This window comes from Oncorhynchus nerka, linkage group LG28 (assembly GCF_034236695.1).
Source record: "Oncorhynchus nerka isolate Pitt River linkage group LG28, Oner_Uvic_2.0, whole genome shotgun sequence".
Lineage (NCBI taxonomy): Eukaryota > Metazoa > Chordata > Actinopteri > Salmoniformes > Salmonidae > Oncorhynchus > Oncorhynchus nerka.
Genome location: NC_088423.1, coordinates 66,324,161 through 66,343,914, shown reverse-complemented (window position 1 = coordinate 66,343,914; position 19,754 = coordinate 66,324,161). Strand labels below are relative to the sequence as shown.

Genomic DNA, 19,754 nt, shown 5'->3' with positions numbered 1-19,754 from the left:
AGGGGACCCTTCTTCAGGTTAATTTCTCTGTAGGTGATGGCTTTGTTATGGAAGGTTTGGGAATCACTTCCTGGTTGTAGAATTGAATGGCTTTTTTTCTGGATTTCGATAGTTAGCGGGTATCGGATATTTTTGCATGCAGTCTCAATTTGCTGTTTGTCCCATTTTGTCAATTCTTGCTTGATGAGCGGACCCCAGACCTCACAACCATAAAGGGCAATGGGTTCTATAACTGATTCAAGTATTTTTAACCAGATCCTAATTGGTATATAGAATTTTATGTTCCTTTTGATGGAATAGAAAGCCCTTCTTGCCTTGTCTCTCAGCTCGTTCACAGCTTTGTGGAAGTTACCTGTGGCGCTGATGTTTAGGCCGAGGTGCGAATAGTTTTTTGTGTGCTCTAGGGCAATGGTGTCTAGATGGAATTTGTATTTGTGGTCCGGAAATTTGTATTTGTGGTCCTTTTTTGGAACACCATTATTTTTGTCTTACTGAGATTTACTGTCAGGGCCCAGTTCTTTCTGTCTGTCTCTCTTTCGCTGTCTCTCTCTCTCGCTGTCTCTCTCTCGCTGTCTCTCTCTGGAATCTTGTCACGGCATGATTTTTCACGCCTTATTTTCTCCTCCTTCATTTCTGCCTCTTATTTCTCTTATTTTCTTTCTTTTCAGCCATTCATCATCTCCCTCTGTTTTCTTCTCCTCCTCGCTGCATCTCCTTGCAGTGAGCACACAAAGTAAAATCAGAGGCCTTCACTCTGTCATTGTTTAAGTCGATTTTCCCCCCAGGTGTTCTGTATTATGAATTTGTGCGGAATAACAACACAATGCCATAAACTCCCGCATATGTGGCACAAATGCTATTTACAGCCGTGTTCCTGCTTATCCTCCAGTTCTGCTATGTAAATGTGTGAGTCCGCATTAGCAGTTGAAACCAAGCCTGTGTTCTGTTAGAAGTTTTAACGCTAGCTTCAATGGACAGCCGCCCAACTGGCCATGTCTCTCTGACACCACAGCTAGCCTGATTTTAAAGACTTCTAAAGACTATGGTCCAGTTGGTGGTCTGGCTTTCATCTCTGAAACAATTCCCTGATATTGTAGTTGGAGTTAAAATTTTATAAAGCCCTGTGGTTTTTGGGGATAACATTCCTCTGTGTTTGCTGAATGTTCCTCTGTGTGTCAGTGAGAGGAGGGCATGGTAAAGGGCTGTGATTGACAGCTGATGGTCCCAGAGGAGCGCTGGACCTGGGTGTGATAGTATAGCACCCAGAAGCTGTCTGATAGCTGTCTGCTGCAGCCTAGGCCAGCATCCCGGAGTCGCCTCTTCACTGTTGACGTTGAGACTGGTGCTTTGCGGGTACTATTTAATGAAGCTGCCAGTTGAGGACTTGTGAGGTGTCTGTTTCTCAAACTAGACACTCTAATGTACTTGTTCTCTTGCTCAGTTGTGCACCGGGGCCTCCCACTCCTCTTTCTATTCTGGTTAGAGGCCAGTTTGTGCTGTTCTGTGAAGGGAGTAGTACACAGTGTTGTACCAGATCTTCAGTTTCTTGGCAATTTCTCGCATGGAATAGCCTTAATTTCTCAGAACAAGAATAGACTGACGAGTTTCAGAAGAAAGTCTTTGTTTCTGGCCATTTTGAGCCTGTCATCGAACCCACAAATGCTGATGCTCCAGATACTCAACTAGTCTAAAGAAGTCCATTTTTATTGCTTCTTTAATCAGAACATTAGTTTTCAGCTGTGCTAACATAATTGCAACAGGGTTTTCTAATGATCAAGTAACCTTTTTCAAATGATAAACTTGGATTAGCTAACACAATGTGACATTGGAACACACGAGTGATGGTTGCTGATAATGGGCCTCTGTACGCCTATGTAGATATTCCTTAAAAAATCTGCCGTTTCCAGCTACAATAGTCATTTACAACATTAACAATGTCTAGACTGTATTTTCGATCAATTTGATGTTATTTTAATGGACACATTTCTAAGTGACCCCAACTTGTGAACGGTAGTGTATGTGCATACCAAAACGCATATAAGCATACCACATGCCTACACAGATTCAAGCTATGCAAATATATACACACCCCCTAAAAAAGCTACCATGTGCACGAATTCACACATACTGTAGACACTGTGTATAAACACAACATTTATAATAGTTCCCCTGTCCACTTCTTTTATCACATACTTAGCACACTCTGTCTGCATAGACCAGAACAAGCACTCAAACACACTATCTTTTTTCCCTGTCAAATGTGTACCCAGACAGTCCCCTTCCTCTCCTGCCAAAACCCTGCCAGTCTACTGCCACGCTGGCCTAGTAAGGCTGGACAGCTGGCCTCGCCATCTCGGTCTCTCCTCCATAGCCTATAAGAGCTGTTCCAGACCACTGCTCTTTGTTGCTCTGTCCTCCCCCTCCTCTCTCCTTCCCCCCTATCCGCTCTTCCTCCTCCCCTCCAGCTCTCACTTTCACTCTCCCCAGAAGACCCTTGACTTCCCCAGTCATCTGGGCAGGCTAATTAACTCTCTCTCTTTCTCCCTCATCTCCTCACTCTACCTTTCCCTTTCAGCCTCTCCCTCCTGCTGTGTGTCAGTTAAATTGCAGCAGTCCAATCAGACTAATAAGAGGCTGTTTAGCATTCTGCTTCCGTTGGCGCTGTACTAGCTGGCTTCTCCTCGCCTCTTCTAGGCTCGGTGGAGGAACGGCCCTAATTGCTTCGCAGCCATCCCACTTGACTGTGTCCTGTTTTATAAGCAGGCCGGGAGGAACATCATAAGACACTTTACTGGTGAATCAACAGACGAGCCAAGGTTGATCAGGGAGGATGGAGAAGGTCTGAGGAGATCTGGTTTAGGTAAACACAATGTCAGCGAGGACGTGTTAAATGTTTAATCCCACCTGAAGAGAGAGAGGGCTGATTGACTGACTCCGACTCACTCAGACTGGGCTGAACCTTCTGGAATAAGAGCTCGGTATCTTTGTCCTGATCTCTCCTGGTTTTGACCTACCACCGTGTGTCTAGTCTAGGAATGTCAGTATGATCCTGTGACTTTCCACTGCATAAACAGAGCCGACTGTATGATGTGTAGATTGCCTCTAGCTAGATATTACATTGACACATGACGGATCTGTGGTTTTGTTTCCTCACCACTTGTATCTGGCAGCGGTTGGGAAAAATTGCAAGCGAAACCTCAGAACGTTGTTTTCTCAAGTTCAGGCAATCCTAATGGCATTAGGTCAAACTACTGTTTTGATGGGAGGGAGAATGATGTTGAAAATAACAAGCATCAGAAATCAAATGGCTCACTTTGAGAATCAAGCAGACTCCCTTCACCTCACAATCCCCCTGCCTCTCTGAGCCTGTTCCCACAACTGCAGTGACAGATCTATCTCTCTCGTCTATCTCTCTCCTCTATTCCCTTCTCTCTCCTTTTTCATCCCCCGTTCTTATTTCTCTACCTGAGCCAGCTTCCCCGAGGAGCCAGTCATGGTGAGCTTCCAATGGGATCAGCTTAGAACGTTTGGATGCTGATTCATGTTTCCCATTCAGATTTCTAAGTGAATTTAGGTGAATTCGTTTTGAATAAGATGGTGCCAATCATACCCATTAATTTTCTATTCAGACCTGCACATTTCTCATATTCTGAACCACACAGTGTGTGTGTGTGTGTGTGTGTGTGTGTGTGTGTGTGTGTGTGTATAATAAGCTGGACATCAGCCTGGTGTCAACCTGTTACCGTTATTAGCCGGTTAATCCTGGGATCAGGCCGGGGTGGGGCTCGTCCCAATTGGGCTGCTGTGACAGGCAGGATCTCCTGGGAGCTAGGGGGATTAATGTAGGCTAACTGCCTCTGGCCCCTTCTGGGGCAGTCGGGAGCCAGAGATGAGGAGGAGAACCAGGGTGGAGCCAATTAGACTGAGGAGGGCAATCTGAGTGGATTAGCAGAACGACTGTACAGGGAAGATGCATTAGTGGTGCAGGATGTAGTTCACGTGTGTGGGGATGTGGGTAATGTATTTACACACTATGCTGTATGTGGATTGTTGTGTTCCTGTCAATGTGTCTAAAGAAGAGCTCAGATATCACTCTCTGAAAGGGTTCTTAAAGGGGTGTAATGGCTGCGATATAGATCATTGATAACCCTTATGAATGCTGAGCCCACTCTCGGTAAGCGTGTGACTTGACTTTTCACATTCTCTTATCGGTCCCACTGGGGAGATCGATAGTTCCTTACTCATGCCCTACTAATGCAAGGTTCTCTCGCTCTCACTCACTCACTCACTCACTCACTCACTCACTCACTCACTCACTCACTCACTCACTCACTCACTCACTCACTCACTCACTCACTCACTCACTCACTCACTCACTCACTCACTCACTCACTCACTCACTCACACCTCCCGGCCTGTTTACAGGGGATTAGCTCCACCTCAGGGGAGAGAGCCATGCAAGCATGTCTACCTGCCTGGAATATCAATGGCAACCTATAAAATACTTCCTTTTCACTGTTAAGAAATGGCATGGGAGCAGGGACATTTGGAATACAATGGGAGACCATCTCCACAAATCTCATTGTTACAGGCACCTTTGCTTTCAACAGATAAAAGGTCTTTCTCTCGCTCTTTCTTTGTCTGTCTTTCTGTCCGTGGTGGCCAGAGTAATTCTCCCTGTAGAGGTGCTGTCAGGACCTGTGCTTTTTGACGTGGCTGGGTCAGTCTGTTTAAAATGCATTAGGCCTGGGTCGACAGGGCAGGGAGCATGGCTCCTCACTTCTGGGGGACAAAGACCCTTGAAATTGGTGACAGCAGAGGTGGATAAGGTGGCTGACCTGTGACCTTAGGTTTGCTGTGCTCCGTCAGAGGTGATGGAGTGTGTGTGTGTGTGTGTGTGTGTGTGTGTGTGTGTGTGTGTGTGTGTGTGTATGTGTGTAGATGGGCTTTTCCTGCCGCTGAACACAGTATGATCAGAGAGACACTGAAATAGATTTTAGATTGCTTCAAATTCTCTTTTTTGAGGCAAGGTAGGCTAATACATTACTATTCAGTTCTGAACGATGTGACGTCTATCACTTCCTCATATTTAATGAGCCAAGGTATCGGAGCAGAATTAACAGCTCCCACTCCCTCTCTCTCTCTCCCTCTGTCCCTGTCTACTATATCCTCGGTTTCACTCTCACTCTCTTTCTTTTGTCATCTCTGTCGCTGCTCCTCCACCCACTAGCTTAATTACCAGGCTTCATAGTCAGTTTGCCTGGCAAGGCCTGATTGCTCTGAGCACTGGAGCTGAGGGCGGAGAAGAAGGGGGAGAACGGAGGGGGGGCACGATAGTGGACTGCAAGATTGCCAACACACACACGCACACAGGTCCAATGAAGCACTGAGCCAATTGGTTTGGGATAACATTGGGGAGAATCAGGAGCTAGATGGCAGATACACAGAGGTAACTCTCCATTGAACAGCTTAATATCGTTAAGACATAATGGACTGGTGAGCACCTGCTCTCAACACGCCGTCAGCTATCCCACTGAAGGTAGCGTTTTCATCCCGCTGACGCCAGGATCAGACAGGCAAACGGCGATAGAGGAGCCGAGGCCGTCTTTTTGAAGGCTCCCTCCCTCCTCAAGGTTCAAACTCATTGTCACCAATTTAAAAAAGGACACCTCAGAGCAACGCTTTTTCCTTTCACCATGTCTCCATTTGAGCACGCTCACATTACGGTGTGCCTTTGTTGATGGCGCTCTTGTTTAATCTCTCGATAAATACAATTGCATATTTAATTGGTCTTGTTATCTCTGTGACAGTGACACCGGTGTATGTCTTTCTACAGCAGTGAGACATTGTCACTCAGTTCGGGGTCTTTGTATTCATTATACTAAGTCAGTGCACTAAGGGATTTCACTGGCTCTGTGGGCCCTAGCTAATCAACAGGGATGTGATAATGGGTTAGGGAAAGCGGAATGTGGGGATTGGCTTAGGGATGGCTGGCCGTTCCGTACTGTACGGTGCAGGTCCTGAGGTTGCCCTGGCAACAGGAGGTTTGCTTTAGAAGGACAGTGGAACATCAATCAAATAAAGGCCCTGCCTTTTATAACAGATACGGGGGATAAATGCCACTAAAGCAGTAGCTATCTTATTGGTGTGTGTGTGTGTGTGTGTGTGTGTGTGTGTGTGTGTGTGTGTGTGTGTGTGTCTGTGCCTGTTCGCATTACTGCGATGGATTTCTCATTATTCCGTCAGGAGAGTTTGTGTCTTTGTCTGCCTCTTAACTCAATATCATATGTATAATAGAATTGTCTTGCATAAACAGAGTTTGAATGATGACAAGGACCCGGAGCGCTCCTTCTCATTTTCTACCTGTCTCGTTCCCTCTCATTCTCTCTGTGTCTCTCTTTCACTCATTGCTAATCACTAAATGCTATTTTGATTTTCTTCTAACACTTCCTGGTTAATTGATCAGGTAAACCAGAGACAACCATTGTGTGCCTGCTCTTGATAGCAAAAGATTGTAAATCGTTATGCTTAAATGGGGTGTATATGGTCCAAATTAACTTGCTGTTGGGTGGCTGGTTGCAGTATGTTAACTGTTGCTTTTTGTGTTGAGATTTATCGCCGCTGCTGGCTGGTGTTTAAGAAGTCGTCCAGTAAAGGACCACGCAGACTGGAGAAGTACACTGATGAGAAGTCCGCTTACATCAGAGTTTGTCCTAAGGTACGAGTGCTGCATGTTAAGTCACGTTTCAATTGGCAAATGTCAGTTTGAAGGAGGATGTCTGTGTGTGGCATTACTGTGAGTGGGTGATACACATATACAGTGGGGCAAAAAAGTATTTAGTCAGCCACCAATTGTGCAAGTTCTCCCACTTAAAAAGATGAGAGAGGCCTGTAATTTTCATCATAGGTACACTTCAACTATGACAGACAAAATGAGGGAAAAAAAATCCAGAAAATCACATTGTAGGATTTTTAATGATTTTACTTGCAAATTATGGTGGAAAATGTATTTGGTCAAAAACCTGACAGACCTGAATCTGAAATCAGCTTGGTTTGAAGAAATTGTAGGCAATTATTAGGAAATTTAAGACCACTGATAATCTTTTATTTGCAAATTATGGTGGAAAATAAGTATTTGGTCAATAACAAAAGTTTATCTCATTACTTTGTTATTATACCCTTTGTTGGCAATGACAGAGGTCAAATGTTTTCTGTAAGTCTTCACAAAGTTTTCACACACTGTTGCTGGTATTTTGGCCCATTCCTCCATGCAGATCTCCTCTAGAGCAGTGCTGTTTTGGGGCTGTTGCTGGGCAACACGGACTTTCAACTCCCTCCAAAGATTTTCTATGGGGTTGAGATCTGGAGACTGGCTAGGCCACTCCAGGACCTTGAAATGCTTCTTACGAAGCCACTCCTTCGTTGCCCGGGCGGGTGGTGTTCTATGGATGCAACTCAGCATTCTTTGTTCTCCAAACACGACGAGTTGAGTTTTTACCAAAAAGTTATATTTTGGTTTCATCTGACCATATGACTTTCTCCCAATCTTCTTCTGGATGATCCAAATGCTCTCTAGCAAACTTGAGACGGGCCTGGACATGTACTGGCTTAAGCAGGGGGACACGTCTGGCACTGCAGGATTTGAGTCCCTGGCGGCGTAGTGTGTTACTGATGGTAGGCTTTGTTACTTTGGTCCCAGCTCTCTGCAGGTCATTCACTAGGTCCCCCCGTGTGGTTCTGGGATTTTTGCTCACCGTTCTTGTGATCATTTTGACCCCACGGGGTGAGATCTTGCGTGGAGCCCCAGATCGAGGGAGATTATCAGTGGTCTTATATGTCTTCCATTTCCTAATAATTGCTCCCACAGTTGATTTCTTCAAACCAAGCTGCTTACCTATTGCAGATTCAGGTCTGTCAGGTTTGTAGGTGACCAAATACTTATTTTCCACCATAATTTGCAAGTAAAATCATTAAAAATCCTACAATGTGATTTTCTGGATTTTTTTTCCCTCATTTTGTCTGTCATAGTTGAAGTGTACCTATGATGAAAATTACAGGCATCTCTCATCTTTTGAAGTGGGAGAACTTGCACAATTGGTGGCTGACTAAATACTTTTTTGCCCCACTGTGTGTGTGTGTGTGTGTGTGTGTGTGTGTGTGTGTGTGTGTGTGTGTGTGTGTCATTAGAAAGTCAGTCATTCAGTCCGTCTGTTCTCTGAGCCCCCTGTTTAGCTGCAGGGAGCAAACGTGCGTGTCTGAAAGGATCAACGCACACACACACACACACACACACACACACACACACACACACACACACACACACACACACACACAGAGGAGGCTGAAGGAGATGAGAGTAACACAGATCAAAGCCAGCCTCCCACTCCCAGCCAGAATCCAAGTCTCTCTGAAGTGTCTGGGCATAGGGTGACCACTACACCTGGCTTCAACACTCCCTCTTTCTCTCCTCTCCTTTCTCTCGGAAAACTGAATCCGGTCAACCGGCAGCACATCATACAGTATTTAGACAGCTTGTCTGACCCTTTCAACCTCTCTCCGTGTTTGTCTGATCTCTTGAACTTTCCTGTTGCCCAGGTGACCGAGATCAGCAATGTGAAGAATGTCACAAGGCTCCCAAGGGACACCAAGCGCCAGGCAGTAGCCATCGTCTTTACCGATGACACCTCGCGCATGTTCACCTGTGAATCAGGTGCTCCACACCACACCTACCTTATTGCAATAGATGTTTTCTCACAATCATCTCTGACGTTTCCTGTTTTATGACGTCTCTCTTTGCATCCCATTGGTCTAAACTTAGAGCTAGAAGCAGAGGAGTGGTTCAAAACCCTGTCAATCGAATGCCTGGGGACCCGCCTCAATGACATCAGTCTAGGAGAGCCGGACTTGCTGGCAGCAGGTGTTCAGTGTGAACATACAGGTGAGTGTCTGACCAGCACCATGGCACAGTCCTGCTCGACAATGCTTTATGGCTATTTTTGCATTCATTATTTCTTTGTTTGCTCAGAATGTTTGCATTTTCCTACGATGACAAACACCTCTGGATCATGAATCGTAGGCTACACACTTATCTCTCAGCCTCCCAGATCTGGGATACTACACTCCTTTTTTCCCCGCGCGGGCTTACCTGTTGCTGCTGACCAAGATAACGAAGAAGAGGAAGTTATCACTATGCTTTCAACCATCTAAAAACACAACCAAATTCTAATGGAAATAAACAATTTTTTAAAATTGATTTGACCTTTTATTTTACTAGGCAAGTCAGTTAAGAACAAATTCTTATTTTCACTGACGGCCTAGTGGGTTAACTGCCTGTTCAGGGGCAGAATGACAGATTTGTACCTTGTCAGCTCGGGGATTCGAACTTGCAACCTTTTGGGTACTAGTCCAACGCTCTAACCACTAGGCTACCCTGCCGCCCCAAATGATGTCTGATTGTTGGTTCAGTTGTCATCTAAATGTGTTATCACTGAGCTTTCAACCATTTTTTAAAAAGCACAACAAAGTTCAAATGGGAATACAATGGCAGATATTTAGTATTTCTACATCTTAACGTGTTATCACTGTGCTTCATCCTACAGCACGACCAAATGACCTGAATTGCAGTTGAGAGGACATTAAAAGTACATGGTGCAAAGTGATCCACGCTGTTCGGTTTTCTGCGCAGATTATTACAGCAATGGTGATGATCTCTACAGATCTGCAGCCTCGCTGTCTTGAACATGACCCCTTTCTATGATGACATAAGAAGACATTTATAGTTACAGTATGCTAACCTCAAAATGTGGCTGTGGATGTGCTACTCGTTTTAAGGTTGAATAACTACTGTCACATAAGTTTGTAAAATAGCCTTACCTTTAGGCTATTTACTATATTACAAAAGTAATATTGAATTGTGTTTGGTTGACAACGCAAATGAATATCAACATTTTAAAGGATATCTAATGCTTCGTCTGAGCCACTGGCTTAATACTCTTCTTTAACTTTAATTTTTGCTTTAGTTAGAGGTGAATCCAACATATCATTTGTTAAAAGAGATTATGTATTGTTTTGGGTTGTCAACAAATTCCAGTTTGTCTACAAATTAATAATTCATATGTTGGATTCGCGTCATCTCAACCAAGAATCAGAGTTAAAGAAGAGGACTAAATCAAATCAGGCTGTGTCTGATGTAGCGCACATAAAAATGATTTCCCCATGTACCCTCCACCCCCCCTCCATTCATCGCATTTTCAACTCTGCTGATAGGTTTGCCAAAAACAATGTTGCCTTATAGGCTGTAACAAATGTGCCCACTCTGGTCTTGGTACTTTCTCTCCAGTTGCTCATGAAGGCATTTCCACTGCCATCTGTCGCATAATTCATTTTACAGACACGATAAGATTCCACCTTGTCTAGCGTATTTTGTTTTGTCGACATTTGGAAAGTTTACAGAAAAATGTGCTGTTTCCATCAGGCCTGTCATTAAATGTTTTATCTGACATGTACTTTACTCACATTAAAAGATTGGATGGAAAACCTGGTTGAAAAAAATTCCATGTCACAATGCACATCACAATACATTGACAAATTACGTTGAAACAACATTGATTCAACCAGTTTGTTCCCAGTGGGATGGTTTATGGACACTCGACTCTGCTATTTAACCAGACGGCTTTTCCATTTTCCGTATGGATCGAACGGCGGCTTCTGGTAAGAGTAGGGAGAGGTGTACTCCTCCTCATCAACAATTCCCGGTGTACCGAAGTTGAAAACATCTTAAGCTCCTGTTCATCTGACCTGGAGTTTATGATGCTAAAATGTCAACCCCGCTATATGCTCAGAGAATTCACGCATGTTATTATCACAGCTGTGTACATACCGCCACAAGCGAACACCAAGGCGGCAGTCAGCAAACTGTACATTATCCAGAATCCTCACACCCCGAAGCAGTCTTTATTGTCATGGGGAATTTTAACCAAGCATGTGTGAAACTAATTCCTTCACTCTTCTGGGAATGCTTTCTTACTAGATGTTGGAACATTGCTGCGAGGACTTGCTTCCATTCAGCCACAAGGGCATTTTGTGAAGTCGGGCACTGATGTTGGGCGATTAGGCCTGGCTAGCAGTCGGTTATACATTTCATCCCAAAGGTGTTTGATGGGGTTGAGGTCAGCGCCCTGTGCAGGCCAGTCAATTTCTGCAGCATTCAATGTCAGAAGAACAAACCCAGATGACCCGGTGGAGCACGATGTGTACAAGTTGAAACACGTACGAGCTCAACATATCCATTAGGGACCCAAAATGACAATACAGACTCAAACTTGAATTGATGTTCAACAACTCAGGCTCACGACTCATGTGGCAAGGACTAGCGACTATCAAATACTAGAAAGGCAAATCCAGCTGAGTGGTGCCCACCAAAGCCTCCCTTCCGACAAGCTTAACACATTCTATGCATGCTTTGAGGCAAACAATACCGAGCCATCCAGGAAGACTCTCACTGCTCCAGACGGCAAGGTGATTTTGCTCTCCGAGGCTGACTTGAGTTTGAGAACTGTCAAAAGAGTGAATACTCACAAAACCGCGTCCTCAGAGTGTGTGCTGACCAGCTGGTGGGCATCGTCTCTGACATATTCCACCTGTATTCCCCACCTGCTTCAAGGAAACCACAATCATCCCAGTGCCAAAGAAAAACAAGGTGACATGCCTAATGACTATCAGCCCGTAGCTCTTACCCCGGTCATCATGAAGTGCTTCGAGAGGCTGGTCATGGCCCACATCAAGACCAGCATGCCAGACACACTGGACCCACTACAATCTGCCTACCGCTCCAACAGATCCACGGAAGAGGCCATCTCCATTACTATTCACATGGCCGTAACACATCTGGACAAGAGGAAAACCTACGTGATAATTCTGTTCATTGACTACAGTTCAGCATTCAACACTATAGTTCCCTCAACTCGTCACCAAGCTCAGAGCACTGGTCTTGGTACACGAATTGCTCTGTTCACGACTACTAGGCACTCCAGTGGGTGGTGAAGACGGCTCAGAACATCACTGAGACCGTGCTCCCACCAATCCTGGACAATTACTCGAAACGGGACCTGCTCATTCTGACGAAAGTTGATCAGGAGGAGTATGGGGATCCCACGTTTGAGGGGGAGGTCCGAAACCCAGATGACCCTGATGTAGTGTGGGCTGTCAGGAGGGATAGCACATGCAGCTTCTACCAGCCCCCTCCTCCCACAGACATCGAGAGGATGAGGAACAATATGATCAAGGAGCAGAAGGTCTTTGCCCTCATCAAAGAGATTCTCATCTACATGGGGTTCATGTGGATGTTGCTCCTGGTGGCATATGGTCAGCGGGACCCTAACGCTTACTTCCTGACTCAGCACATCTGGCAGCTTCAGCCAAGGGATCTCAGACAGCATGAGTCACAAAGATGTGTTCACCTGGGCAAATACCTCTCTGCTCAGCAACCTCTTTGGAGAGTTCCCAGGTTTCATCACAGATGGGAACTCCAAACTGGTTGGTAATGCCCATCTTCGCCAGATGAGGGTGCAGAAGAACTCCTGTGGCATCGCCCGCTCCATGCGCCAGGCTGTACCTGACTGTCATGGTCCATACTCATGGGAGGTGGAGGACATGAGCTCCTATGAGCCAGGCTGGAACCGCTCTGCGAGTGAAAACATCTCAAAGACCCTCCGCAGCCCCTGGCAGTACCAAACCCAGGCCCGACTCAGATCCCAACCCATCTGGGGCAGTGTGGTCCTCCACAGGGGAGGGGGGGTTTGTGGTGGAGTGAGTTCTGTGAGTCACAGAACGCTAGCAGTACCCTTCAGTATCTGTTTGACAACACCTGGCTTGATATGTTCACCCGAGCAGTCTTTGTAGAGTTCACATTGTCACACTCGTGCTGAAGACCACAGCTGTAGAGCGTTCCAGTTTCGCAGTGAGCTGCAGAGTGTCCGACTATACCAGCCTACCGGTGGACTCCACATCTTTGTCATGGCCTCTGAGGTCATCTATTTCCTCTTTATCCTCTACTACATGTATGTTCAGGGCAAGCTAATGAAGCAGCAGAAGTGGGCTTAATTCAAGACAAAGTGCAACCGCCTGGAGCTCGCCATCATCCTCCTGAGCTGGAGTACATTGTCTGTCTTCATTAAGAGGACCGTGTTAGGGAACCGGGACATGGAGTACTACCACAACCATAAAGACCAGTTTGCCAGTTTCCATGAGACAGCCACAGCAGATGTAGTGCTGGGGTATCTGATCGCATTCCTGGTGCTACTGGCTACAGTGGCATCTGCTGAGGCTCAACCCCAAGCTACACATGATCACAGCCGCACTGCAACGAGCCTGGACTGACATACCAGGCTTCCTCGTAGTTATCACCATTATGTCCCTGGCCTATTCTATCACTTCTTATGTGATGTATGGCTGGAAGCTGTACTCTTATAGGACTCTCTTGGATGCTGCTCTGACCATGGTTAGCTTGTAACTGGGCATCTTCAACTATGACGAGGTTCTTGATTACAACCCGGTGCGTTCCTCATCGGATCCTGCATTATATTCATGACCTTTGTGGTTCTGAACCTGTTCATCTCAGTCATCCTGGTGGTGTTTACTCAAGAGAAAATACATCACAAGCCCTCAGAGGAGGAAGAGATAGTGGAGCTGATGCTGATGAAGCTCTGCAGCTTGTTTGGAATAAAAATTAAGAATGGCATGACTGCCTCAGCAACTAACAGAGGATTCTCCACTATATCCTCATAGATGATTACTTCTAAGTACTGGTGTACCACTCTGTATGTATTCACAGGGAGCTGTCATTTTCAGTTCTGTTGCTTCATAGGAGCAGTGATGCATTTTGTTGACTTGTTGCCTCTAGCAGTTTAGTTGTCTAATATATCATGCATAAATGAGGCTATTTGTGTCGTTTTGTGATCTAAAGCAACGCTTTAAAAATATGGAGGAAATAACAACTCCTTCTGTTACCTCACCTTTCTGTCACAAATACACATATGTTTGGTTACTATGATGACATGTAAGGAGACAACAATGAGGAGGAGAGCAGGATACAAAGATATTGCTAATACAACAACATTGGAATTACAGTTGAAGTCGGAAGTTTACATAAAGCTTAGCCAAATACATTTAAACTCTGTTTTTCACAATACCTGACATTTAATCCTAGTAAAAAAAAAAATCCCCGTTTCAGGTCAGTTAGGATCACCACTTTTATTTTAAGAATGTGAAATGTCACAATAATAGTAGAGTGATTTATTTCAGCTTTTATTTCTTTCATCACATTCCCATTGGGTCAGAAGTTTACATGCACTCAATTAGTATTTGGTAGAATTGCCTTTAAATTGTTTAACCTGGGGCAAACGTTTCGGTTAGCTTTCCACAAGCTTCCCACAATAAGTTGTCTGAATTTTGGCCCATTCCACCTGACAGAGCTGGTGTAACTGAGTCAGGTTTGACCCATTTGCGACCAAGCTTTAATTTCTTGCCTGATGTCTTGAGATGTTGCTTCAATATATCCACATAATTTTCCTTCCTCATGACGCCATCTATTTTGTGAAGTGCACCAGTCCCTCCTGCAGCAAAGCATCCCCACAACATGATGCTGCCACCCCCGTGCTTCACGGTTGGCATGGTGTTCTTCGGCTTGCAAGCATCCCCCTTTTCCTCCAAACATAACAATGGTCATTATGGCCAAACAGTTCTATTTTTGTTTCATCATACCAGAGGACATTTTTCCAGATCTGTGCCTCAACATAATCCTGTCTCAGAGCTCGACAGACAATTCATTCGACCTCATGGCTTGGTTTTTGCTCTGACATGCACTGTAAACTGTGGGACCTTATATTGACAGATGTGTGCCTTTCCAAATCATGTCCAGCCAATTGAATTTACCACAGGTGGACTCCAATCAAGTTGTAGAAACATCTCATGCATGATCAATGGAAACAGGATGCACTTGAGCTAAATTTCAAGTCTCATAGCAAAGGGTCTGAATACTTATGTAAATAAGGTATTGCAGTTCTTTAGTTTGAAAACATTTGCAAACATTTCTAAAAACCTGTTTTCTCTTTGTCATTATGGGGTATTGTGGGTAGATTGATGAGTAATCTCTGTAACCTAACAAAATGTGGAAAAAGTCAAGGGGTCTGAATACTTTGCGAAGGCACTGTATACTGTATATATAAATTCAGCAAAAAAAGAAACGACCCTGTCTTTCAAAGATATTTCGTAAAAATCCAAATAACTTCACAGATCTTCATTGTAAAGAGTTTAAACACTGTTTCCCATGCTTGTTCAATGAACCATAAACAATGAATTAACATGCACCTGTGGAACGGTCGTTCAAGACACTAATAGCTTACAGACGGTAGGTAATTAAGGTCACAGTTATGAAAACTTAGGACACTAAAGAGGCCTTTCTACTGACTCTGAAAAACAGCTGATCATCCTCGCAGTGGCAGACCACGTGTAACAACACCTGCACAGGATCGGTACATCCGAGCATCACATCTGTGGGACAGGTACAAGATGGCAACAACATCTGCCCATCAGTGCTCACTGTCTGCAATAGGCTGAGAGAGGCTGGACTGAGGGCTTGTAGGCCTGCAGGTCCTCACCAGACATCACCGGCAACAATGTCGCCTATGGGCACAAACCCACCGTCGCTGGACCAGACAGGACTGGCAAAAAGTGCTCTTCACTGACGAGTCGTAGTTTTGTCTCACCAGGAGGTGGTGGTCGAATTTGCTTTTATCGTCGAAGGAATGAGCGATACACCGAGGTCTGCACTCTGGAGCGGGATTTGAAGGTGGAGGGTCCCTCATGGTCTGGGGCGGTGTGTCACACCATCATCGGACTGAGCTTGTTGTCATTGCAGACAATCTCAGCGCTGTGAGTTACAGGAAAGACATCCTCCTCCCTCATGTGGTACCCTTCCTGCAGGCTCATCCTAACATGACCCTCTAGCATGACAATGCCACCAGCCATACTGCTCGTTCTGTGCATGATTTCCTGCAAGACAGGAATGTCAGTGTTCTGCCATGGCCAGCGAAGAGCCCAGATCTCAATCCCATTGAGCACGTCTGGGACCTGTTGGATCGGAGGGTGAGGGCTAGGGCTATTCTCCCCAGAAATGTCTGGGAACTTGCAGGTGCCTTGGTGGAAGAGTGGGGTAACATCTCACAGCAAGAACTGGCACATCTGGTGCAGTCCATGAGGAGCAGATGCACTGCAGTACTTAATACAGCTGGTGGCCACACCAGATACTGACTGTTACTTTTGATTTTGACAACCCTTTTGTTCAGGGACACATTATTCCATTTCTGTTAGTCACATGTCTTGTTCAGTTTATGTCTCATTTGTTGAATCTTGTTATGTTCATACAAATATTTACACATGTTAAGTTTGCTGAAAAATAAAAGCAGTTGACAGTCAGTGGACGTTTCTTTTTTTGCTGAGTTTATATTTTTCAAACACACCCCGTTCACTTCTTTACCGTTGGAACATGGGGTCTGATACCAACGGTTTCTATCTACAAACCATCAGAATGCTGAACACTTAAACTGGACTGACCACCTGCACTGACTTTTTACACACACACAACACAGCTGCTGCTACCAGTCTCTTATTATTATTGCTAAATGGATCATCTCTCCTCCTCTCTGAGATGCTATGTGGATACGGGTCCTGGCTTTCTACAAGTCACTTTATAATATGTGGTATGTCATGCTGAACTAAGCTGAACTAACTATTAATATCCCTTCCTGTCTCCCTGTCAGAGCGTTTCAATGTGTTCCTACTGCCCTGCCCTAACCTGGACATCTATGGGGAGTGTATGATGCAGATCACCCATGAGAATATCTACCTGTGGGACATCCACAACCCTCGCACCAAACTGGTCACCTGGCCTCTCTGCTCCCTGCGCCGCTACGGACGAGATGCCACGCGCTTCACCTTCGAGGCTGGACGGTGAGGGAGACACCCATTGAGGGAGGGAGGGAGGGAGGGGTATGGAGAGTGAGGAATGGGGAGAAGAATGCAAAAGCTGCAGAAAAGCAGGACTGTGTAACCAGTTGTCTGTGCCTAGCCCATAGATCGCTTGATGAAACACGCATACGGACCACACACACTCATGCTCGCACATGCGTGCACACACACACACACACACACACACACACACACACACACACACACACACACACACACAGTCAGACAGACAGGTGCCCTGCCCAGGAGAGCCTCATAAAGAGATTGATTGAATAGATTAGAGGAAAATCAATGGTGAGCGAGGCGTTCTTATCTCCTCCTGTGCTTTGATAAACTTGAAAAGAAAGGATTCGGTCCACTTGCAGGGTGCCCCCCAAAGGACAAAGATAAGAGTGTACTGCCAGTAGGGAGAACGTAGTCCCACACTGCACCCTGGTGGTAGTTAGAATGCAGTACGATTGGCTGTCAATCGCTTGAGAACAATTTGTGGTAAATACAGTGTGCCTGCAAAAGGACTGTTTAAAAAACATATCTACATATGGTGAATTGTCGATATTACCTATATTATGGCCTGTATACACATGCATGTTGTACTGAGCAGTGTGTGTTGGTGTGTTCCAGGATGTGTGACAGTGGAGAAGGCCTGTACACATTCCAGACGCGGGAGGGAGAACAGATCTACCAGAGAGTCCACTCCTCCACCCTGGCCATCGCTGAGCAGCACAAGAGAGTTCTGATGGAGATGGAGAAGAACAGCAGAGTAAGGCACAGTTTTACACACACACACACACACACACACACACACACACACACACACAAAGTATTCTCTCTGGTGGTTATATAATACTGTGTTTTTTTATCATTTTTTCTCTCTCAGTTGTCTAAAGGTTCTGAGACGGGCTCCTACCCCTGTACACCCACGGCCATCCTGCCCCGCAGTGCCTTTTGGCACCATATCACTGGCACTCAGGGGGGCATGGACCCAGCCCATGGTAAACCACAGCCTAGACTACAATCTCAACCACACAGCACTGGGGCTAGAGTGGGAACATTGGTCTGAATATGAACATGGGGTCTGGAGTTTAACGAATCATACAGAAGCTTATAGAGTAGGCTGCACCTGTAGACATGACTTTTTCTCGTCTGTCTCTTGTGTCCTGTCCTGTCCTGTAGGTGACATGTTTGGTGGTTCTCAGACTGGCGCTGATGCAGACCTGCTCTCCACCCGACTGCCCTCAGAGCCACGCCACTCTACCATGCCCCTGGCACACAGCCAACACTCCCCCGTCCGCTACCCCACCTACCCCAGCCAGTGATCCCAGGGGTGCATTGCAGACCCCTAGCCTCCTCCACCACAACCCTACTCTGTATCCGAACACTCCTCCCATTCTCCTTTCTCTGCAGCGCTCACCTCGACTCCAAGCCCCCTCATCTACCCTCCAGCCAATCAGGTTGGGGTGGGGTCATAGGACCTACCCTAAAGCTGGTAGCTCTCTGAAGCAGGACGTGACAGCGCCTCTAGTCTTCTCTTCAAAGGCTGGTTACCTGAAGGAACTTCAACCCCCAGAATCCCTCACTGTGGGGTCAAAGTGCATTGTGTGAGCCGGCAGTGGCATGTTGCCTCTTAGTGAGCTGACATTGTGGCATGGTGCATCGCTCTCTACTCTGCTGTGGGCATGGAGGAGGAACAGAGGAGGATGGGTGTGAGCTGTAAGGATGTGATTTAGTGGGTGTCCTCTCTTCTAACCCCTGTGAAATCATGTTTTTTTTCTGGGGGGATTCACCTCAACCCCCTTTGCGAAAGACCTCTACTTGTACCTCATGCCAGCTCTTAGCAAAGTTCAATGTTACGGGCTCAGGACGTCCCCATATAGCTCTTATTGGGGGTCAGAACAGAAGGACCCCTTCCTACCATCCAGCTCCAGCATGATAATGATTGTGGCGCTAGCTCCAACCCATAACCTCAATCTGACAGACGCGTATGTAAGACAACAGTTTCCTCCCAAGAACTGGCCTTGGCTTCCAAGTCTGTGTGTGTGTGTGGGTGGAAGAGAGACTGTCCCTGGACTATCATCCAAACAAACATCTGGTCTAATTCCACAGAGAAACAATGGACCACTTGTCTTTCATCTTTCTTTCTTTTACTTAAAAAAAAACAACTTGTAGCAGACATAGCTGACTTTGCCTTGTATTCTGTTCTGTCTGATAAAGAAAATAGACATAGATTTTTCTGGGAGGATAGAGAGAGGCGAGGGAGGGAGGGAGGGAGAGAGGGAGGGAGAGAGAGAGGGAGGGAGGGAGGGGAGGGAGAGAGAGGGAGGGAGGGGGAGAGAGAGGGAGGGAGAGAGGGGGAGGGAGGGAGAGAGAGGGAGGGAGAGAGGGGGGGGAGAGAGAGGGAGGGAGAGAGGGGGGGAGGGAGGGAGAGCCACATGCCTCTGAAGTCATGACTTCGTTTGTTGTTTTCTCTTGGTTTCCTGCCATTGGGTTTTGAAGACATCCAAGGCTGTTCATAATGGTAGTGGAACCCTGTCCTCTGTGTGTGTACTGCATGAATGGAATACACAGTGACTGACATATGGCCACTTTAAAACCAATGTTAAGAGAGAATTTAGACATGGTAAATAATAAACTAGATTTAAAAATGTAAATGTCACAAAGATGTAGCCACTCCCTCGAACCTCATCATTGTTGTGGAGGTCCACGGTCTGAGGGAGACACCACGGACTGTG

The 19,754-nt window shown here is 45.9% G+C and overlaps 1 protein-coding gene across 2 annotated transcripts in view; it reads left to right on the top strand.

The window, feature by feature from the left end:
• LOC115113553 (docking protein 4-like) overlaps positions 1-19,273 on the top strand; it is a 57,289-nt gene extending 38,016 nt beyond the window's left edge. The window contains exons 3-9 of one of the 2 annotated variants that reach the window (XM_029641333.2): positions 6,611-6,718; positions 8,596-8,710; positions 8,819-8,938; positions 16,818-17,007; positions 17,647-17,785; positions 17,903-18,017; positions 18,199-19,273. In XM_029641333.2, coding sequence (XP_029497193.1) covers positions 6,611-6,718; positions 8,596-8,710; positions 8,819-8,938; positions 16,818-17,007; positions 17,647-17,785; positions 17,903-18,017; positions 18,199-18,341 — 930 coding nt within the window. In that variant the 3' untranslated portion in view covers positions 18,342-19,273. Of the gene's footprint in view, positions 1-3,709; positions 6,719-8,595; positions 8,711-8,818; positions 8,939-16,817; positions 17,008-17,646; positions 17,786-17,902; positions 18,018-18,198 lie in introns of those variants that run through there. The other variant, XM_029641331.2, reaches the window with a different exon arrangement.
• The last annotated feature ends 481 nt before the right edge of the window (positions 19,274-19,754 follow it).